Source organism: Phyllobates terribilis, unplaced genomic scaffold (genome assembly GCF_046119375.1).
Source record: "Phyllobates terribilis strain yellow unplaced genomic scaffold, ASM4611937v1 Scaffold_2__4_contigs__length_985480577, whole genome shotgun sequence".
In the NCBI taxonomy this organism is placed as follows: domain Eukaryota; kingdom Metazoa; phylum Chordata; class Amphibia; order Anura; family Dendrobatidae; genus Phyllobates; species Phyllobates terribilis.
In genome coordinates, this window is record NW_027362762.1 from 445,125,744 (window position 1) to 445,149,891 (window position 24,148).

General features: G+C 40.1%; 1 protein-coding gene across 1 annotated transcript in view; it reads right to left on the reverse strand.

Moving 5' to 3' along the window:
* Positions 1 to 2,514: 2,514 nt before the first annotated feature.
* The window catches only part of APPBP2 (amyloid beta precursor protein binding protein 2), a 55,844-nt gene continuing 34,210 nt past the window's right edge, over positions 2,515 to 24,148 (reverse strand). The window contains exons 2-13 of the mRNA XM_073665480.1: positions 23,530 to 23,618; positions 21,339 to 21,490; positions 20,206 to 20,329; positions 19,649 to 19,817; positions 17,712 to 17,801; positions 15,813 to 15,880; positions 15,610 to 15,715; positions 15,220 to 15,344; positions 13,662 to 13,747; positions 10,775 to 10,965; positions 7,951 to 8,116; positions 2,515 to 6,800 (exon numbers count right to left, since the gene is read on the reverse strand). Of these exons, the coding sequence (XP_073521581.1) occupies positions 6,544 to 6,800; positions 7,951 to 8,116; positions 10,775 to 10,965; positions 13,662 to 13,747; positions 15,220 to 15,344; positions 15,610 to 15,715; positions 15,813 to 15,880; positions 17,712 to 17,801; positions 19,649 to 19,817; positions 20,206 to 20,329; positions 21,339 to 21,490; positions 23,530 to 23,618 (1,623 nt within the window). The 3' untranslated portion in view covers positions 2,515 to 6,543. The remainder of the gene's footprint in view (positions 6,801 to 7,950; positions 8,117 to 10,774; positions 10,966 to 13,661; positions 13,748 to 15,219; positions 15,345 to 15,609; positions 15,716 to 15,812; positions 15,881 to 17,711; positions 17,802 to 19,648; positions 19,818 to 20,205; positions 20,330 to 21,338; positions 21,491 to 23,529; positions 23,619 to 24,148) is intronic.

Here is a 24,148-nt window from a genome sequence, read left to right on the forward strand (position 1 = left end):
TAAGAGCAACTTCTCCCATCGACCCAGGAGCAATTTGGTGATAAACAATACTTTTTCCAGCATGATGGAGCACCATGTTACAAGGCAAAAGTGATAACCAAGTGGCTCAGTGAACAAAACAGACATTTTGGAAAGGAAACTCACCAGATATCAATTCAATCGAGAACCTATGGTAAACCCTCAAAAAATGGGTCAAACAGAAATTGTGATAAACTCCAAGCACTGATTAGACAAGAATGGGTTGTCATTAATCAGGGGTTGACCCAGTAGCGGATATCCAGCATGCCAGGGCAAACTGCAAAAGTCTTAAAAAAGAAGGGTCAAAACTGTATAGAGTATTGCATAAACTTGATATATTTGCCATTAAGAGTAAAAACATTTGGCCATGACTGTACATAGATAATACAGGCTCCACCATTCACCATTTCCAGTACTGCCAGCAAGAGCAGACGGCCATATGACATCAGGTATGTGATATGCATGCTTCTCACCACGTTCCAACTGGACGTCTATTCCAATGAGCACATCTAGTCGGAATGTGACAGAAGTATGGAATTCACATGCTTGTAGTCAAGTGACCACCAGCTCTTGCTAGCAATCCTTGTGAATCCTGACAGCAAGCGATGTACACTGTAAAGATTCAGAAGGCTGCAGTCCCATAAGAGTTACTGCAGACTTAACAGGAGACCGGATAGCCCCTTTAAGGCCAGTTGCAGACAAGCTTATTAGGAATGCATTCACAAATAACGGACGCAAGTCCCAGCCTGGCCGTGGGTCTAACCCAAAATGACAGTTCCATAGGGATCTGTGAAGTTGCCAGTTTGGGCCTCTAGAACAGGGTTCCCCAACTCCAATCCTCAAGGCCCACCAACAGGTCATGTTTTCAGGATTTCCTTAGTATTGCACAGGTGATGCAATTATCACCTGTGTAATACTAAGGAAATCCTGAAAACATGACCTGTTGGTGGGCCTTGAGGACTGGAGTTGGGGAACCCTGCTCTAGAACACTAGTGAGGGCATAAGGGTTGTCCATTGCTAATGAACCTTCACTATTGGAGTTTCAGGGTTGTTACTCTAGTGTATAAAGTAAGATACTTGTGAATCCACAGCGCTGCAGTGTGGACTGTCAGGACATTTTGATTTAATTTTTAACATTCTATACAAATCAGTAGTGTTTTTAATTTTGTAGAGTCCATATTGAAATTTTTGGAGCACTATTTAAAATAGATCTTTAGACAAAGTTAAAAAGAGGTACCACAAAGTCCTTCAAAGTGTTACCTTACCCAATGAAAGAAAATATTTTGTCATTTCTATTTAGTGATTCTTTCACATGCCCATTTCTTGGATAATAGGCGCTATTCTACATTCAGATACACGAGAACATATTTAAAATCACTCATAAAAAGCAAATATGTTTAATTACAATGCAAGTCCTAACCAAAAGTAAACGATTGGAGAGTATCTAAATAAGTTGCTAAGAAAATATGATTGTGCAGAATTATAAAAAGGTGTTAAAAGACACTTTATAAACTAAAACATTAACTATAAAGACAATATGAAGATCAAGTGCTTACCATATAAATAAAAAAAAAAACCACAAGATGTACAAGTGCGTAGCAAACAAACGTGAATGACAGCATTGTATGTGATGTTTCAGATGGAATAGAAAATTTCCTTTATTTCAAATGCCAATGGATGAGAAAATGGAATGTATGCATGATGTAAGAAAAAAAATGTCCATATGCATCGGAAAAAGATTTCAATATCTCAAACATGAAATTACAAGAGGCACTTCAAATACATTATCCTATGGGGAAAGGGGTCTTTTCTCTATATATGGAGGTTATCAGCAATAATATGGCATCAAATAGCTTTCACTTGCTGTATTGACTGTATGTCTATTAGCTACTAGTATTAATCAGAATATAAGGGGAAGCAACACAAATGGAAAGGACTCCGTACTAAATTCTAAATAGAGGTAAGAATAGAAACAACTATAGAGTTGAGAAAATGAATAGAATTTATGTGCCTCCACTAAACCAGTGGGCTCTAACCTTTGGTTATCTAGATGTTGAGGAGCTAAACCACTAGTATACCCTTACAGCCACAAGATTTGTTGTTTCCTCAACAGCCATAGACTTACACTTTTTAAAAAGTTAAAAAAAAATCCTTGCCAATGCCAGAGAACCCCATTATTTTTTAAAGCAAGAGAGCTATATGGGGAGTTTGATCATGAAACTGGAGCGTCCACAAAATAGTCCTAGCCATTAAGTGAACTGGTCACTAGCAGTGATTCGCGAACATGCTCGGATAAGGCGTTATCTGAGTACGCTCAGGTCCTAACAGAGTAGCTTCGGCGTGCTCGAATGCTATGTTTCCAGTCGCCGCAGATGCATATCTCACAGCTGTTAGTCGCAACACATGCAGGGAATGCCTGACTAATAGCCGTGAGATAGGCAGCCGCGGCGATTGGAACATAGCATTCGAGCACGCCGAAGCTACTCTGTTAGGACCTGAGTGTGCTCAGATAACGCCTTATCCGAGCATATATGCTATAAACTGTATCCACGACCACCTTTTAGTCATCATTAATAGTTATGTGGAGGAGCTGTGATATTTTGAAGAGGTTGCACGAGACCTAAGAAAATGAAGTTTAGAATTGTTCTTCTCCAGAGCCTAATTGGCACGGAGCGGTCCGATGGGCGTCTCTTCTGTCCCCTCAATCGCCAGCTCTCCTGCCTTGATTGATGTGGCTGAGGTCACCCAAATAGTCTGTTCAACTCTCATGCCTACACGGTAGGAAACGAGAGCTGTGGAGGCACAATGGGCTGTGGGGATGACATCTGCAATGTCAATCAAGGCTGGAGAGACTGCGAGGACAGAGGAGGCACCAAAGAAACCAAATCAGACCGCTCAGCGCCGAAGAGCTTATAGAAAGGAACCAATATAAAATGGAGTTCTCTTAGGTATGCTGTGGAGGATCGATGATCTTGTAAAAGGGGTTGTGGGACAGCACAAGGGTGGAGGATGCAGTTTATGTAAAAGAAACACCTGGAGACAGGTGACCTTTAAGGAACATGGTTAAAAATTATTCAGGAGCAGGAAGTGCTGTCATAGGGCCATACTGGAGTAGCACTTTTCACAAACGGTTTGGAGCCCCAATGTGATATGAGAATAAAACTGAAACGGCTTCTGGGAGCTTCCTTTTAAAATAGTCAAGACACTTATCAAGTATACTTCGCTACCATACAAGTTACATTTATCACTGACGTTCAAGACACATTGTGTGACAGTAAACTTCACTTTCCACTTGTGAAATTATACATTACTTACTACATATTTAGATTAGAATTTGCACTGCTGAAATGCTTACAATCTATTGCTACGGTCTAGTTTATAAAGTACCATCAGTAAGGAGAGAATAAACTATTAAAAAAAACAAGTTTTGTGGAAATACATGGGTTATAGTGATCAGATTTAGTACTAAAATTCACTTTCATAAGAGAACAGGTACACATTAGAAATAGCAAAAATCTGTGTAAATTTAGGATTCCAACACCAAGAAATGTCTGCCAAACTTGTTGGTGGACCACTTTAAAGCTGTAAAGACATTACAATAATAACACTGTAGCTTTTTCTATTGGAATAAGCTATGAATGGTCTAAGCAAAAAGTGCAGATTAAATTTAGAAAAGCCGCTATGAAGATGAAATGCATGTCACACTACACAATTGATAGAAAAGGGGATTATCCATAAATAGTCAATTTACTAGTATGTACTTGGTAAAGTTGCAAGTACCTTGTATTTACAACAAAAAGAAAATTAATAGGGTTTAATAAAATTGAATGCTACTTTGGCATAAAGAATGCCACTATTCTGAGACCAAAATAAGTACTGTAGATCCCCTGCTGCTTCAAAGGCTTAAAATAAACTTATCACAAAAAAAAGCACTGTAAAATCAAGATGATGTACTTAAAGGGTTACACTACTGAGTGATAAGAGTTCCCAGGAGCAGAATTTGTAAGAATGGAGAGAAGGTGGTAGAGTAGTCTACTGTGCATGGCATCCAGCTGGAGAGGACAGTGAAGAACACACAAGAAGGCCGATTGGCTGCTTTGCTGACCAACAAGGCTCTTAGTTCAATGTTCTTCCCAAAAGTCCTTTTCAGCTGGATGTGAAGAACAGTATACAACACTCAAATTTTGGTTTTGTAAACTGCATCTTGTGTAAAGTGTATACTTTACCAACAGAGGTCCTTTTATCTTGACCAACTGTGAGCATGGTGAACATTAGAATTTATAATACCAGAGGCCAATATACAGGCCGTTTCTCACAATTCAGACAATAGTTACACAACTTAAGTAAATGCCAACACATGGACACAGTAATCATGAAATCCTTGTTTTTTATGCTCTTCCGTGTTAATATAAAATGCAGCATGCAAGACTAAACAAAAAAAAAAAAAAAGTGAAGATATGGTATTTTCCCCCCCCCCCCATCTACTTTACAGCTACAATGTAGTAGCAAGAGGAAACACCAATGTACATGCAAACTAAGTGCTGTATTTTAGGAGACTTCCTGAAGGAAAATGAGGTCATTGTTGGCTGAAATGAGCAAAGATATGAGCTCTGTTCAGGTTTAACTTTATTCTATTCTATTTTCCATTAAAGCCTGGCAAAGTTTCTATAATATATATTTTTATAAGATGTTTATATATATATTTTATATACACATTTCTCAGCCAGGACTTATATATTTTTTTTTTTTATTAGTGGGTATATGTATCTGCTTAGTCCTATCTATAACTCTATTACTCTGTCTGCTAGCTTCAGAAATGTGAGAAGCAGAAAGAGGCACTTACTGGTTACACCAGTGAAAAGTGGAAAAGGCACAAAGCTTTTACCTAGCACGCCTAAACTTAAGCAGCAAATACAGACCATTGGGCATAAACAATTCAGTTGCAAATCCCTAAGCTCATGTCTGTTAGACATAGTGTATTCATTTCCATTATGTTGGGAATAAGACCGGGACATTTGTCAATCACGGTACACACAAGAGGACGGCTCACACTTTTTGGAGGACAATAAACTGAAACAAAAGTGCAATTGGATGTTAGCGATGATAGTTGCCAAAAACTAGAAGAAGAATTTTCTTAAATTGGTACACATCAATGCAAGAATGTACAATGTGGGACCCCCTAAAGACCAGTCCAAAACTGGGCAATCTATTTCAAAGCCAGTAAGCCAATTGGGATAAAGGGGAGGGGGGTTTACAGACAATATAATTAATCTGGAGTTTACTTTCAAGGATATGCTTATATAGTTAAGACAAAAGTGCATTTTCACTTGTTTTCCTAAAAAGTCTTATATTGAAATAATTTTAACAATTTGTTTGTTTTTTACATGAATGCAGAAGTTTATTTTTCTCTTGTTAATGCATTGAATGGGTCGCCTCGAACGGTCATGCCCAATGGTGCCATGCTGACGGCAATTATAAAGCTAGATGATAAACGGTCAGAAGAATTTCAAGTCCAGTTTGCATTGCTTGTGCTTGATGGCCTAAACTGTGGTTTTTGGCATAAACCTAACACGATGAATGTGGACCAGATAAGCAGCTCACATACACACTACATAGTAAACCATACAGAAACAATAAATGATCTTCATTCAATACCATGTAACATTTAAAGAACAAAAATGTGGCTAAAGACAATATAGGTTTCAGGGCTCCTTGGCACAGACAATTTGATTATTCCTTGTAGCACTTCATAATAGCAGTGTATAAAAAGTTCTCAAACTGTACAGTTAGTGATGAAAAAATGTAGAACTAAGGCGCTGCAAGAAAAAAAAAAAAAAAAGTACAGAAAAAAATGACTTAATTAGAATATATTTCGAGTGAGATTTATTGCTGTATGGAGAGGGATACCATCATTATCTAGGTTTTCTTGGTAGAGAAGGTTAATGAGCTGAACCTACAGCATGCCAAGCCGATAAAATCCACCGGAGATGGATTACATAAAAGCAGTAATCGATTACAGATCATGCGCAGTGAGCAAAGGAAGCCGCCAAAGGGATATCGGACGATTACCTTACAGGTTATCAAAGAACACTATTTTACCTTCAACATCTGGCATTAACAAGACATAGAAAAACATTGACTTGAGTGATCCATTTTTTTGAAAGCGGAGTTCCCGTGAATTAACTGGTGGAGTGCACTCTTAGTAAATTATATCCATGTAACTCCTTGCCCCAATGAAACAGGGAAAACATCTCTTAGAAGCTCTTACACAGTTTTATTTGCATCTTCATCTTGGAGCTGCAAAGAAAAAGAAAAATGGAAACCCTAGTTTTGTGTCCTGTGGATTCAGATGTGAGCCTTCCATATGGGCCTAGCCCTGAGCCGATATGCCACTCGTATCTTGGCCATTTTTCCATAGGACAAAACCAGATGTGCATCTGTGTTTGTTTGCAATTTCACAGTATGAACTTTCCCGGTACGTTGAGAAACCCAGCTGGCAGAGCTGAAGAGTTTATTTTTCTTCAATTAACAACTCGGTCCTTCCGTGGTGGTCTGTGACATGAGAAAGGATTGCACAACTTCTTCTGTGGATAAGGGGCTGGAGTTTACATCCTCCAGGGCATCAGTGACTGAAAATTGACGATCTCGCAATCGGTTCCAGTTTGCCAATATATTATGGTATTCAAACACTTTCTCGAAATTACCCACAGAATTATACAGTTTAATTAGGCCCCTGTAGTCATATTCCAGTCCACTGTAACCCTCGCCAAACAATTTCTTACCTAAAATAAAAACCATGAAAGACAGTCACAAATCAGAAAAGAATGTCCAAGTGGAACGATAGATGATCAGGTTAAAAATTGCCCATCAGTAGCAGATGGGTCAGTATACGGTCCAGATTTATGTTGTGGTTTCTGTATTAAAAAAAACAAAAAACACACAACGCACTGGAGGACACCCAATGACTACTCAGTTATAATGGGGTCTGTCTGGATCCCATCAGGAAAAAGGAGCAAAGTTGTGCTGATCAATAATGAAGATCCAGATCGTGAGATGACAGTCAACGTGTTTCAAAGTTATTCCAAACTTCTTCAGGACATAACCAGTATCTTCATTATTGATCAGAAGAGCGGAAAATCCACAACTTTGCTCCTTTTTATACATTACTGGTTGGAAGACCCATGGATCTGCAGCAGCTGAATGTCTATGCTTTTATACGGCTGTGTGCTCACAACCTCATCAGGTTAGCATCACCATAATTATTAATTTTACGCGGATAAGACCCTATTTTGCACTTTTTTTGCTCCTAGTTTCCTCAGTGGATCTCATTGGAACACCGATCATTTTGACTGAAAGAAACGCAATGCATATGGCACTATTCTTCCCATCAGTCACAACAGAATCTGTAATAGAGGATCCTGATTAAGTCTCCAGGATGGCAAAGTAGCCATGTACAGTTTTATGTAGACCATATCTTAAAAGCAACATAAGGCCTTAGTTGGACATGAGTGATTTTTCTCATGCTTAAAAACAGTGACTTTCAGCCAAGTTTTGGAGCAGATTTTCATCAGTATGCTAGTTTTACCAACTATTTTCTCGTATGCCCCCCCCCCCCCCAAAAAAAAAAAAAAAATACATAAAATTATAAAGCTTCCCCTACTTATTACAAATGTTAAGTCAAACAGCACATTGATTGCACACCGATGGCATCTGTGCACTGTCTGCAACTTTACACGAAAGCTTAGACTTGTATGGGCAATTGTGATCCACAACTCGGATCAAAAACGGACAAGTCTCCAAGATTTTTTGGAAGACACAGTCTAACAAACACACCCAGATGTCTGAACAACTTCATAGACTATAATGGTTATGTGTTATATCTGTGAAAATCACATGTCAGAACGAGGGCTAGACATTAGATACTCTACATACCAATAGCTATAGACCGAAGGTAGAGCTTCTCGGCATTTTCATACTGATTCATGTCATAATTATACAGAGAGGCCAAATGTCCTACTGACAGTGCTACTTCATAGTCTTCTTGGCCAAGTAGTTGCTCCTTAATTTGAATTGCCTTGATGTGCATCTCCTCAGCCTCCTAAGTGGTAAGTCACAAAGTGGACAATTATGTAAGTGATTAAAAGCATCATTTTAAATCATATTTAAAACCCATTTAACCAAAAACACATTGTTACAGAATGAGTAGTTACCATGCCTAAGTAAAAAGGGCTAAAAAGAAAAAAACTTTTGTATTATCTGCAATAGGAATCTGAAGACAGAAAATTAATGCATTTTCAGTCTTTGATGGGAAGCAATCAGAAAATAATCCATTGTTTAGATCACATTTTTGTGTTAAATATATTTTTACTAATTTTGGACTTTTTTTTTCATATCACAAGATTAAAAAAAAAAAAGCAATTTTCTCACTGGCCACTGTGACTCCTTTATTATTTACAGAAGACTTCACAGGCAGAATTACAAGAAGTAACACCTCTATATTATAGTTGATAACACAGGATCCACCAGAGTCAATAGATGTCATGTCATGTCACCTTTCACAATGAAAAGGCATGAGTCAGTCTATTGCTGTTAATGTATTTGTGGATTTCCAGAATAGTCACAGCGTGATGACTGCAAGGTTTCATCTTTTTTCCTTTTGTAAATACAGATCGTGATGTGAATATAAAAGAAATGCATTTAACATAACAAAAAAATGTAACTAGTTGGTCATTTACGGATGACATTTTCTTCTTAATAGGACATAACAGTTAGGCTGTGTTCACACGATGCGTATTTCATGCGTTTCCGCGGCGTTTTTGCAGTTGCGTAAACGCCGCGGAAACGCATGAAAAACGCATGGTAGAAGGGCAGCAATGTTCCCCAATGGAAATCCGCATGTGCTGTGCCCATGATGCGGATTTTTCCGCAGCGTTAACGCTGCGGTCAAAAATCCGCAGCATGTCAATTAATTTTGCGGAAACGCGGCGATTTCGCCGCCATTGACTTGCATTAGAACGCGCCAATTCCGCAAGACAGCATTTGTACTTGCGTAATTGGTGCGTTCTAATGTGCGGATGGTACCCGGGTGTGGAGGAGAGGAGAGTCTCATCCACACCCAGGTATCATTAAAAAAGCTGTAAAAAGAAGAATAAAATAAAAAATAAATGTATTCTTACCTTCTGTCTGCCCGCGCTCCGCTCCCGCTTGGTTCCCGGCACTTGCAGTGAGTTGTAGGACCTGCGGTGACGTCAGAGTCATGTGACGGGTCACGTGACGCTGACGTCGGCAGGTCTTTCAATTCAAAGTTGCCGGCAGCCGGGAGAACGGAGTGAGCAGGACAGCGCGGGCCATCGGAGGTAAGTATATACACTCTCTCGGTTCACACTGTATAAATCCATGCTGTTTGCATGGATTTATATAGTGTGACCTAGTTATCAAGCACTTTCCAGGTGATGCTAACATCGCCTGGAAAGCGCTTGTCAATCTGCATGCGGAAACGCATGTGAATCTGCATGTGGATCCGCATGTATTCTGCAGGAAAAACGCATGCACAATCTGCATGCGTTTTTTCTGCCAGGGAGATGCAGAAATGATGCAGAAATTTTCTGCTTCATTTCTGCATCGTGTGCACATACCCTAAGTCTTACATGGAATGCCCATGCATGGAGCGGGCACTGGAGTGGAGTCTAAAAAACAAGATGCCAAATTTACTACACAGCTGGCATCTGCCTGTAATAGCTGTGACCAGAGCTTGCGCAGATCGCTGCTGTTAAACTATTTAAATGCTGTCAATCACTGATAATGGCACTATTTCCAGGACCGTACCAGCTGCGTCTGGCCCCACATGACATGATTGTGGGGTGTCAATGATTGCCATGGCAGTTAGGGGCCTACAGAAGGCCATCAAGGCTATCAATTTAGTCCTATTGTGAATACCAAGCCTATGGCTGGGACTGCATACAAGAACGGAATTTTCTCTATCTACTACAATAGTCTATATACTGCAATACTAGTGTGAGTGATCAAACCTCTGCTAGTTGAAGTCCCTAGGAAGACTAAAAATGTTTTTCAAAACATAAGAAAAAGTACAAATTTGAATGATTCCCCCCACCTTCCCTCATGTAAGAAAAAAAAAAAAATTCTTTGGGCAACACTGCATCTGGAAAAGTCTGATAACATTAAGAAAAAAAAAAATGATGGACAATAATGTAAATCAAAAACACCAGAATCGTGGGTTCTTTTGGTTGCCACATCTCCCTAAATATTATATATATATATATATATATATATATATATATATATATATATATATATATATATATATATATATATATATATATATATATATATATATATATATATATATATATATATTCAGCTCGCCACAAAAGAAAAAGCAAAAAAAAGGTTATGACTTTTTGAATATGACAAATCAAATTTTAGTTATAGCAAAAAACACACTTTTCTACTACTCATTTTACTGTACAATAAACACTGATAACCAAACTAGAACGGAATTGTGTATTTTTTTATTGCATTTACAACTTTGTGTCTCTGATTTTCAGAACATTACATGGTGTCACTCAGACCTATAACTTGTCCCATACTTATAAGTCTATGTTGATGGAAAAATAAATTATAAGGTTAGGTGAAAACAAAAGCACAAAAGTTGGCCACACACAAACTGCCTTATAATTTTTTTTAAAGGGGAATTAGCAGAATGGACAATATAGAGAGTCTGAAAGCGTATTCTCACCTTAAACTTTCTCATGGACTGATACAGCCTGCCAAGATTTCCGTAGTGTTTTGCGGTCTGCACATTGAACTCACCAAAGGCCTTTTTAGCAAGTTGTAGTGAAGAAAGGTGAAGATCATGAGCTTCTTGAAGAAGTTTTTGCTCAGTCTCCTTGTTATGACAATCTATCGCTATCTCCTCTAAGATTAGTGCTATAGTGTGAAGAATAGGAGAGAACATTACACATTTTAAAAACAGCAATGTTAACATTGCCAAGTACAAAATAAACAAAAACAAATACCTAGAGTATGGTAGAGCAATTTCCAATAAAAGTTCTGATGTCTTTATATAGGTTGTACAGACATGTACAGTATATGTCCATTAATCACACTAAATATATGTTTGTGTGTTTAAAGGGAACCTTTCAGCTGATTGCTGCTGCCCGCGGTTTCTGCAGCATGAATCACAGCCCGGCTGAATGAGTGCAGCACAGGAATATTTTTAAAAATTGTTAAAAAGAACAGCCAGGGACCAAAGGGATATATGAGAGTAGTCCATTGGGGCTCCCAGATGCCTTTGCCCTGAACTGCCAAGGTGAATTGAGAGGTCTGTGTGTGTACATAGTAAGAGACCTGTCAATCATTTTGGGTCACGCTGGGAAAAGCCAGGCCGGCTCTTCAAACTATATACACTGCTCAAAAAAATAAAGGGAACACTCAAATAACACATCCTAGATCTGAATGAATGAAATATTCTCATTGAATACTTTGTTCTGTACAAAGTTGAATGTGCTGACAACAAAATCACACAAAAATCATCAATGGAAATCAAATTTATTAACCAATGGAGGCCTGGATTTGGAGTCACCCCCAAAATTAAAGTGGAAAAACACACTACAGGCTGATCCAACTTTGATGTAATGTCCTTAAAACAAGTCAAAATGAGGCTCAGTATTGTGTGTGGCCTCCACGTGCCTGTATGACCTCCCTACAATGCCTGGGCATGCTCCTGATGAGGTTGCGGATGGTCTCCTGTGGGATCTCCTCCCAGACCTGGACTAAAGCATCCGCCAACTCCTGGACAGTCTGTGGTGCAACGTGACATTGGTGGATGGAGCAAGACATGATGTCCCAGACGTGCTCAATCGGATTCAGGTCTGGGGGACGGGCGGGCCAGTCCATAGCTTCAATGCCTTCATCTTGCAGGAACTGCTGACACACTCCAGCCACACGAGGTCTGGCATTGTCCTGCATTAGGAGGAACCCAGGGCCAACGGCACAAGCATATGGTTCTCACAAGGGGTCTGAGGATCTCATCTCGGTACTTAATGGCAATCAGGCTACCTCTGGCGAGCACATGGAGGGCTGTGTGGCCCTCCAAAGAAATGCCACCCACACCATTACTGACCCACTGCCAAACCGGTCATGCTGAAGGATGTTGCAGGCAGATCAATCTCCACAGCGTCTCCAGACTCTGTCACGTCTGTCACATGTGCTCAGTGTGAACCTGCTTTCATCTGTGAAGAGCACAGGGCGCCAGTGGCGACTTTGCCAATCCTGGTGTTCTGTGGCAAATGCCAAGCATCCTGCATGGTGTCGGGCTGTGAGCATAACCCCCATCTGTGGACGTCAGGGCCCTCACACCACCCTCATGGGAGTCGGTTTCTAACAGTTTGTGCAGACACATGCACATTTGTGGCCTGCTGGAGGTCATTTTGCAGGGCTCTGGCAGTGCTCCTCCTGTTCCTCCTTGCACAATGGCAGAGGTAGCGGTCCTGCTGCTGGGTTGTTGCCCTCCTATGGCCCCCTCCACGTCTCCTGGTGTACTGGCCTGTCCCCTTGAAGCGCCTCCAGCCTTTGGACACTACGCGGACAGACACCGCAAACTTTCTTGCCACAGCTCGCATTGATGTGCCATCCTGGATAAGCTGCACTACCTGAGCAACTCTGTGGGTTGTAGAGTCCGTCTCATGATACCATGAATGTGAAAGCACAAGCAACATTCAAAAGTGACCAAAACATCAGCCAGAAAGCATTGGTACTGAGATGTGGTCTGTGGTCCCCACCTGCAGAACCACTCCTTTATTGAGGGTGTCTTGATAATTGCCAATAATTTCCATCTATTGTCTATTCCATTTGCACAACAGCATGTGAAATTGATTGTCAATCAGTGTTGCTTCCTAAGTGGACAGTTTGATTTCACAGAAGTGTGATTTACTTGGAGTTATATTCTGTCTAAGTGTTCCCTTTATTTTTTTGAGCAGTGTATAATGTATAGGTGTATAACATATATACATACACATAATGTGCAGTATTTTAAAAAGTACAAAGCCTATGCAGCGGGCATGGTGAAGCCACCGGTGACCTGCCTGTTCAACTAGTGGTTTCAGTCCCTTTTAAAGTAGCTTTTTCTCTGAAATGCTGTAGCATTTCAGAGTCAAATACACCTGGCTGAGATCATGCAGTCAGTATAATGCAGCTCACAGATTCAGCAGCATGAATCAGGTTCTCTCGAAGAAAGAGTGCTGCAATTTATTTCACCTCTGTTTTATATAAACGTTCCACAACAATATAGAGCTGCCCCTAAAATAGCTGTGAAAAAGTGCGATTAGGGAAATTTAAAGGTTTCCTTATGCAACCTTGTAAAAAATTTTCAAGGAAACACTGAAGCCACTCTGAAATCTATAGGAATGCCACAGAATAGCATGGACTCCATGTAACTCTGTGGAGCCCTAGCTTTACACACAGCCTTATTTTTGCTACATATTCTGCAGAAGTATGGCAAAAAAGTGAGTTTGTTTTTTTACTGTATCAAGAGACACGAAATGTTATTACAGCTACTAATATATCTTTCCAGCAACTAGAGTAAGCAAAGAGAACCAAGTTACAAATATGGACATTATGCATACCTTTAACTCTTTTCGAAGAAGCTAATAAAAGATGGTCTTCTGGGAGTATATGAGTGATGATATCTATGGCACGTTCAGCATGAAATCTTTAAGAAAATTAAAGTTGTCTCAGCGTAACACATACATTAATAAGAAAATGAGTAATGAAACCCATATTACATGGTCTTGCATCAGCACTAAGCACTACTTAAAGGGGTTGTCCAACCCAACATAACTTATTATGACATTAAAACACAAAACAATATAAAGAGATATAGCACAAAAAGGTAGGGTGGGTAGGGGCGGAAAACCGGGTAACACAGTGTTCCTGGTTCTCCGACCCTCCCCACTCTACCTTTTTGTGCTATATCTCTTTTTATCGTTTCGTGTTTTAATGTCACAATAAAAGTCATGTTTTAATCATGCCCATCTACATGCTGTGGATGCTGGATTTTTTTTTCGCTCTCTTTGCTGCTGCTGCCCAGAAGCTGGTTCCATGCACCGAACCTACGTGGGGGTATTTTTCTACATTTGGTGAGCAGATATTTTTCCTTTTTCCCTACATATATATATATTTTTACAGAGATGCCAGCGCTGATTGGAAGCAGGGCTCACTTGACATAACCTCAAATCAGCCCTAGAAACGCGAGTGCCGACACCGCTGAAATGGCGCTGGCGTGGGATGTGAGTTTAGGTGTTTTTATTTTAATAGGGGCAAACATTTATATTAAAAAGGGGATGTGCTAGTAGTGGACAACCTGTATAAAGAGTAACTGCACTTACAGGTGACTTTTCGGAATAAGCTCTACTGTATGTACATGAGGTATAATATGGTTTCAGGCCATTATATGACTTTTATACTTTTCCCTTCTGCAGGTTCTCTTTAATAATTTGCAACTGACTGAGCTGGTAGGAGAGGACTAGCTGCTGTGATGTAGCAGTATTGAGGCAATTTATATAGCAGTACTGAGCAGTGTGGATGTGAATCCAGCTGTAGCATTGAAGTAATTATACAGTAGGTTCACTCTGAATCTCACTCTGCCCCTCACTCCTCCAAAGACCATAAAAGAAGGTGTAACCTTACACCTCACTGATGCAGTCCATCTAGTCTTGAGCTGGATGGAGTTAAGCTGTTTTTTCCCCCCCAGAGTGGATAGTAAGTTTGAGAGGCAAGGGAAAAAGTGGCTCAGAATTAAGTTTGTAATAATTTCCTCCACTATTGAGTTATTAAAAGTTTATTAAAAGCCGTGTTCCCATTTAAAGATGTATTTTAAATATAAGAAGTGATTGCTAAAATAATCCATTGCTGAAATAGTATTCAAGTGTACCCGCCCCAAGGCCCTTCTCTTCCCCCTATTAAAAAAAAAAAAAAAAAAAAGGGGGTCTCAGGTGAAATACTAACTAGCATTGCAGCTCGATCATCTGAAGTGCATCAACCTACATAACATTAGTCAAAGTTATGTTCCCCTTTAAGTAAACGTTTCGCTCATGACTAGTACTCTATTAAAACACGATTACATAAAGGAATCTTTACTAATGACTACTATGAAGAATGAAACAAATGATGGAAAATACTCACAATGCATTATCAAATTTCCCTGAACTGTACTGATGAACATAAGAGGAGTAGGCCAAGTCTTCATGAGCTGTTGCCACATGGATATTTTTTCCTCCAAATACTGACTGTCTGATGTCAAGAGCAGTCTAAAATCATTCAGAGAAAATATTATTTTAGTTAGAATCAAAAAGGTAACATTTTATTCACAGTATTCCTTATAAAAAGTGTGAAAAATGTATTACTCAAAAGCACAATAACATGCTACATTGATGTTTTACATATAATGTATAATTCGCAAACAAAGCATTTTTTTTTAGATGCTTGGACTATAGCATGAGTGTGGCATATACAATTTGTAACGTCCTGACTCTCTAATTGTCAGCAGCAAGTGGGAAAATTATTACCATGTACCTGATATATTGCAACCGACTGGCAAATGTTGTCAACATTGAGAAGGTAAAATCCATAATCTAGTAAAGTATCAGAATATTTAGGATGCTTGGGCCCAAAATTTTCCCTGAACAAACAGAAAAAAACAAAAATCAATGGTCTTAAAAATATGAAAAAAAAACTTCATAAGCAGTAAAAGCTTCAGAACACAAGTCCAATCTCACCTGGCAAGGTACACTGCATGCTTTATTAACTGTTCGGCTTTCTTGAATTCTCGCTTCACTACACAAGCCTAAATTGAGCATTAAGATACATTAAATAAATACAAATAATGAAACAAATAAATTACTGGTATTATTCAAACATCAAAAAAGCGTTCATGTCATTTTACAAAAGCTTTAAAAAAAATTAAATACATTTCAGACTCCAAGCCCTCTTTTTTCCAGCAGACAACTCCTGCTGGCAATCATGCGGCTTCCACTGACGTCAAGTGGCAGAGCAGTGGCTTTTTCTGCTCTGCTGACGGGGCGGCCGATGTCATGCTGATTGACAGCCGGCTCCCCGCTGCCTAACTATGGGAAGATGGCTGTCAATTAGCATGATGGCGGAAGTCATTCCCTGTGAACAGAGCAGCCAGAAGAGGAAGAGCAGCTTTGTTGATGTTTAGCAGCAAAATCTGCCAGCAGAAGCGGTCCATGACCGTTCTAAACCGGCACCAGGTAGAACAGGAAAATAGTTCCCAAGCTTCCCTGTGTATTTGTGTTTTTGGTTTTAACTTCTTCTCGTTTTTTCTTTATGATCCCTCTTTGTTAATTCACGTGAATATGTAATGACTTAAATGTTTCCTCCATCTAACACATCTTCCCCACCGGATCTATCACAATAAATGACATCACGCTTTCTTTTGTGCCGGAAATCCGCTTCCTCGGAGTAACCCTTGACTCTGCCCTGTCCTTCTCACTACCTCCTGTCGCCTCCAGCTCAAAAATAATTTAGAATCCGTCCCTTTTTCAACCCTTACTCTACTAAACTGCTTGTCCATGTCCTCATCATCTCCCGCCTCATCTACTGCAACATCCTCCTCTATGGACTACCTGCTAACACTCTTGCACCTCTCCAGTCCGTCCTCAACTCTGCTACCCGACTAGTTCATCTCTCTCCTCGCTACCCCTTTTAACAAATCCCCTCACTGACTCCCAATTCCCCAGCGTATCCAGTTCAAACTACTAACATTGACCTTCAAAGCCATCCATAACCTTTCTCCTCCGTACATCTCTGAACTAATCTCCTGATACCTTCCCCTCAAGTAACCTCCAGTCCTCCCAAGACCTCCTTCTCTCCTCCACACTTATTCTTTCCTCACCCAATCGCCTACAAGACTTCTCCCAAATATCCGCCATTCTCTGGAATTCTGTGCCCTAACACGTTCGATTAGCCACCACGTTTGGATCCTGAAAACCCATCTCTTCAAAAAATTTTACAATCCGCAATGACCACGCTGCCACCTCAACACCACCGGAGCTACTGCAACCCCCCACCTACTGTCTCCTTCCCCATCATCCTGTAGAATGTAAGCCCGCAAGGGCAGAGTCCTCTTCCCTCCGTACCAGTCTACTATTGTTAGTCTGTTTACTGTAAGTGATATCTGTATTTGGTATGAAACCCTTTTCTTATGTACAGCACCATGGAATCAATGGCGCTATATAAATAAATTAATAAATAAATAGTTAGCAACTACCTGCCTGTTCGTTCTTAGGGCCCATAGTAAAAAAATAAAATTAAATAGTCCTGGAAAACCCTTTACTAAATAATTACTGCACTTACTGGTTTCTAAGTAAGACCGGAATATGCTTGGTCTGTATACAGATTTCTATGCTCATGGGGAGCAGATCTACACACATCACCCGCATTCAAACACTACACACTTCTATATTCTGCAGACAATCGAAAGGCTTTGGGCTTTTGTTTGTTTGTTTCCCTTCTCCCAGAATTGCTTTTATGGAAAAGGCAAGCTGTTTAGGAGACATGATATACCAGGTCATGCATAACAGTTCTCAGACATGCTTTAGAATATTGCAGGCGCCTGTTACATTTCCATTGTAGAACCTAAAACTTACACGTACCTTAGATGCTTGCCGCAAAACGTCTACTATCACCTTTACAGGAAGTCCACTGGTAATTTCTTTCATGGCTTCTATACACCATTTATAAGCCTAGTAAATAATACAAACCGTGAATGTCACATTTATGCCATTGTAAAAAGAAGATCAAATCCCTATATACGCAGTTTCAGTTAGAAATAAAGATTTCTAGGACCAACCAGGTCATTAATATCACAAGAGTGGGTGTCAAATTTCTGGCACCAACACGAATAAGGTGATTAAGCCTATGTTCCAGGTTTTGGATGCAGCCAGATCAGAGGAGGGCAATCACATGGCCACCGATTGCCTGCAGCAGCCACTGATCAGCTGCAACCTTCAAATGGTGTCCAAACCGGAAGAGATTTTATTCTTCTGGCTCGGACAGAATGTGACAGCTGCAGCTGATCTGTATCAGCCATGTGAGCTCCTTCGCTGGAAAAGGAAGACAGATGATCAATGTAAAACAGGCATCTGAAAGGGAAGTATATGATAGGCAGTGAGCTGCAATGCTATGCACAGCCAGTACAAATTGTACAAAGCTGTATCTGATAAACAGTGAAAGTGATTGAGCGACCCCCAAGAAGGGGGTCTGGGACCTCAAGAACCAGGCTCTGCAGCAATGACCAGAATGGAGCAGAGGTGCGCAAGCTCGGCCTCCGCTCCATTCATAGGCAATGTGACTGCGGAGTACAAATAGCTCCAGAGCCCCGATCTAGAGGTTGGTGGGGGTCCCAGCTGCTGGACTACCATTGAGCAGCAAGTTATCCTCTATTCTATTTGTAAAGAGAACATTTTAAAGCAGTTAATCACCAAGTCATTTATTTTCAGTTTCGCATTCAAAAAGAGCCATAATGCTGTGGACTGATGTATCAAAAGGGGTTAAACATCTGAAATATGAGGTAATTTCAATCAGTTGTCATGGGGGGGGGGGGTCTAGTTGAGTATTACGGATGAGCTCCAATTGCCATGTGGAAGATACATGACCAGCTCATTACAACAGATCTATCAATCATAGTGAAGAAACGAGCATCAGTTCATGAAGAAACAGATATAGGATGCTTGGATACTAAGGTGTCAATACTCATGAAAGGGAAACAACTCAGTCTGCGGAGCATCTTTTTTTTCCTGCAATAAGCATGTTAAATGGACTAATGAGCAGGTAGCAGCTTTACTGAGGGACGAGCACTCTACATTTTAACACTTCCATAGAGATACGGATTAGAGATATCACGGAGCAGTTTTGATCTATATAATTTTGGGGCAGATGCTGCATATATCATGTCTTGTCGTTGGCGCAATACATTTTCACTTCCCAGAGGTTTCCTGCTGGACTAACACAATGCAAAAAATCCATAGCCTCTACCACATATTGTACTACACGCTGCTATATCAATCTCTGAATGCAGCCTAGAGTACCATGCATTATATCATCACAACAGATTAGACCTTCAAGTAAACTGTTAAAGGGGTTGTCCAGTACTTTATATGGATAGCCTATACTTAGGAAAAGTCATCAATACAACATTGGTGGAGGTGCAACACCCGGCAGCCCACTAATTAGCTGTTCCCAATGCCGGCTGCATGTGATCAGTTGTAGAGCTGCACAGCTCCGTCAATGAATAGTGGCCATGGACAGGTACTGCACATCGCTCTTATTCAAATAAATAGGGGTGGATCTGCAGTACTCTGCTGCAGCCATTATGCAGTAGTTGGACAACTAAGCATAACTGACCGCCACAAGAAGCACCTGATCGGCTAGGGTGCTGGGTGCCGCACACCCACTGATCTGGTATCCTATCCTAAGGATAGTCCATCAATATTAAAGTACCAACTACCCCTTAACTTGATAATTAAGCTATACAACTAACAAACGCATTACACCGAGTTATTGTAGATTGCTTTCAAGATGAAACCTCTACCTCGTCATAATGGCTCTTAGCAAAGAGCAGAGCACAGAGCTCTCCATACAAAGCAGCTTTGTTTGCATGTTGCCCATGCTTGGCTAGCTTCTCCATGTAACTCTGAGCAAGTTTGAAGGTTTCTTCTCCCAGGTGGTATTTGCAGTTTCCATTTCTAACATGCAACAACCTAGCAAAAAAATAAAAAGACAATATACTATATCTGCAAGCAACGGCAGTATCAGAAAATGTCATAAATGCCCTATACAAGAGTTTATGTACCCACATCTACTGCATATTACATCCACTCACATCTACTACATCTATACATACACTAACTGTAGGGCTAATAAAGGTCTTATCAGAGAGGCTGTAGTGTGAAGAGGAGCTGGTGAAGCATGCCTGTTACCTGGTAAGCTGAGCGAGACGCTGCCTAGCGAGCACTGCTTGTAGGAATTATTCATTAAGGAGGCTACTGAACGATTACAACTGGAAGCTCAGTTTACGGTTTTCTTTCACAGGACTTTTCATACTCTAAATTAGTAAATTTGGTCACTGTAGATGAATAGAAAATATACCTGACACAGCACTCCACCGCCCGAAACCAATGGAGCATTTCATTATGAAGGGTACAGAGCTGTAGGCAGGACAGAAACACCTTCTCAGCATCACTATACCAACCGGCGTCTGAAAGAAAACCTCCTGCAAAGGGAAAAAAAACCCAAAACATTAGCATTTAAAGTTTTGGTCAAGAAATTAAAATTTATTTTTTTTTTAAAAGTGAAAAATAAGAATAACCTTCGGAAAGTGGGCGACTATAAAATGGACATTATACAATGTATCAAACAAGTCATATCATGAAACATTAACATTTTGCATTGTAAAATCTGTGACCCCTGCAAAACAGAATGACAAAAAAAACCTTAGAAATATTGTATTGGAGTATCATATTTATTAACATTTATCTAACTAGAAAACATTAGTCTTTAAGATGCAACTCATTTTGGTTTGTAATACAATAATTATATATATATATATCTATATCTATATATCTATCTAGCAGCCTGCCACTATAGGCTAGAACAGGAATACTGTACAAGGATAGTCCAAGACTTTAGTTAATGGAAGATTCTAGCCATCCTCATCATCGAGATTGCAGTACTGTTTCCGTTCTGAATTTCCCAATCTGAAGTATGCCATATGTGCAAACTCCATAAATAAATCCTTCCAAGCAATGTCCCACTTTATAGCATCATTATTAAAGGGGTTCTCTCATCTTCTTAAATGGGTAAAATATTTGTAAAAGCAAGTTATTTTGCAATCTACTGGTTATTAAATCTTTTATTTTATTCTTTACAGCTTGGTTGCCTAGGTTATTGGTCACCCTTGCAGTATCAGCAGCGGCTGATTTCCAAGGAAAAAAGCACAGATATATACAGCTTGTAAATACGGTTCTGAAGCTGGCAGGATTGCTGGATCTGGCTAGCTTCAGTGCATCCAAGATGTTCAGAAGCTGCCACAGCTTGCAGCCTCGTAGAGTGCACAGTTTGGGCCAGCGGCTAAGTCACACGGCTAGTCCAAACTATCAGACCATCAGGAGCGCACCGCCCTCCTGCAAGCCTGGAGATGGGGGAAGACTGTGCTCCTGAAGAAAAGTTAAGACAAACCCTTTACTATGTGTTAAAGTAGAAAAGAACGCAAGACAGCTTACCAAGAACAAAGCCAATCTGGATTGCCTTTTCTTTTACATGAGCATCAGACTCTGCTATATATGAGCACCGTCTGCTAAAAGAATATGCCAACACAGAGGCTACCTTAACTCCATGGTCCATTAACGCCTGAAAGCAGTGATGAAGTAAATGTCTGGAGAGAACAAACAATGGAATAAGGACTTTGAAAAAAAAAAAATTATTTTTGATAAAACATACACAGAACTGTAAAACTGATTAGATTTTCAAACACTAAAAAGGTACAAATTTGAATAGTTTATATTTACAGGGGGTGTCTCATAAGTGACCATCCTTTTCATAATCCAGGTTATTGCTGCAGGTGTCACTGCCAGGAGCAGACAGTTTTGTCTGGGCAAGCTCTAGCAGGCCAGGCATTTTCCCTGCAGTTACAATGGGGGAAAATAAGTATTTGATCCCTTGCTGTTTTCATAAGTTTTCCCACTGACAAAGACATGAACAGTCTATAATTTTAAGGGTAAGCAATTGTAACATTGAGAGATAGAATATCCAAAAAAAAAATAAAAAAATATCAAGAAAATCACATTGTATAAATTAGGTGATTTTTTTTGCATTTTTCAGTGAGAAATAAGTATTTGATTCCTCTGGCAAACAACACTTAATACTTGGTGGCAAAACCCTTGTTGGCAAGCACAGCAGTCCGATGTTTTTTGTAGTTGATGAGGGTTGTGCACATGTCAGGAGGAATTCTGGTCCACTCCTCTTTGCAGATCATCTCTAAATCATTCAGATTTTGAGGCTGTCGCTTGACAACTCGGAGCTTCAACTCCCCCCATACGTTTTCTATGGGATTAAGGTCTGGAGACTGGCTAGGCCACTCAATGACCTTACTGTGCTTCTTTTTGAGCCACTCCTTTGTTGCCTTGGCTGTATGTTTTGGGTCACTGTCTTGCTGGAAGACCCAGCCACAACCCATCTTCAATGCTCTTACTGAGTGAAGGAGGTTGTTGGCCAAAATTTCACGATACATGACCCCATCCATCATCCCTTCAGTATGGTGAAGTCGTCATGTCCCCTTTGCAGAAAAGCACCACCAAAGTATAACTTTTCCCCCACCCTGCTTTACGGTTGGGACGATGTTCCTAGGGTTGTACTTATCCTTCTACTTCCTGAAAACACGGCGAGTTGAGTTAATGCCAAAGAGCTCAATTTTTTACTCATCTGACCACATCACCTTCTCCCAAAAACTGAAAGAATCATCCAGGTGTTCATTGACAAACTTCAGAAGGGCCTGCACATGTGCCTTCTTGAGCAGGGGGACCTTGCGGGCACTGCAGGATTTTAAACCTTTAAAAGGCGTAATGTGTTACCAATGGTTTTCTTGGAGACTGTGGTCCCAGCTGCCTGGAAATCATTAGCAAGTTCTCCCCCCCCCCCTGTGTAGTTTTAGGCTGATCTCCCAGCTTCCTCATGATCAAGGATACCCCACGAGGTGAGATTTTGCATGGTGCCCCAGATCGATGTCAATTGACAGTCACTTTGTATTTCTTCCATTTTCTTACTTACTTGCACCAACAGTTGTCTCCTTCTCACCCAGCATCTTACTTATGGTTTTGTAGCCCATTCCAGCTTTGTGCAGGTCTATGATCTTACCCTTGACATCCTTAGAAATCTCTTTGGTCTTGCCCATGTTGTAGAGGTTAGAGTCTGACTGATTAATTGAGTCTGTGGACAGGAGTCTTTTATACAGGTGACTATGTAAGACAGTTGTCTTTAATGCAGGTAACGAGTTGATTAAGAGCGGCTAAGTGGTCTGTATGAGCCAGAACTCAATGGTTTGTAGGGGATGAAATACATTTATTTTCATTTTGCAGTGAGAAATAAGTATCTAATTTATACAACGGGATTTTCTTGATTTTTTTGGGGATATTCTATCTCTCAATGTTAAAATTAACCTACCCTTAAAATTATAGACTGTTCATGTCTTTGTCAGTGGGCAAACTTACAAAAACAGAAAGGGATCAAATAATTTCCCCACTGTATATTGTCAGCCATTCACACGAACTAGAACTTTCAAGTAGCCACAATGAGCAGGTTGGAAGATTGCTTCATAACCATTGGTGCAGTAATATATGTATAGTCCTCATTATGGACAAGGAGGCGGCGCATATAGAATTGCAGAACAACGCGATTCCCCACTAAAGGCCAACTTACCTTTTATCTAATGCACGTAATACTTTTGCAAAAACTTCCAATTCACAGAACTCACTTCCAAGCTGGCAAAGCCTTCCTTGCTGATATAACTAAAATAAAACAAAAATGGCAGCTTTAGCAAGAATTATATTTAAGAAGCACAGAGTATTTCTGTATAGTATACCGCACTGATGTTTCATTAAACATATGGTACAAAAATTGGAAGCTCATTTAGCCAAGTGCATGTTCAGACAATTATATAGCAAATCAATGATATTGAATAGAGCTGTTCAAGGGAGATTTAAAAAAATCTATCTAATATATATATAATAGTCTTAGTCCGTCAGTCCGCGAGGCGCTCATCTCCCGGCCGGTACCAGCAGAAGGACCCCGACCTCCGGACCCATATGCGGGACAGAGATGCAGCTGGGAGAAATGGCCACGAAATAATCGGCTCCAGCAGCGACATTTACTGTGCAGCCACAATGATATTGTACATAAAGGCTGAACTCAGCTGGCAGGGAAACCAAGAGAAGCCATTTCTATGTATGATCTGGAAAAAAGACAGAGACAACATGTTTTTTAGTCCGCCTTGTCCAACACAAGAGATTTTTCTGAATTAGCCAAAAGTACTTTTTTT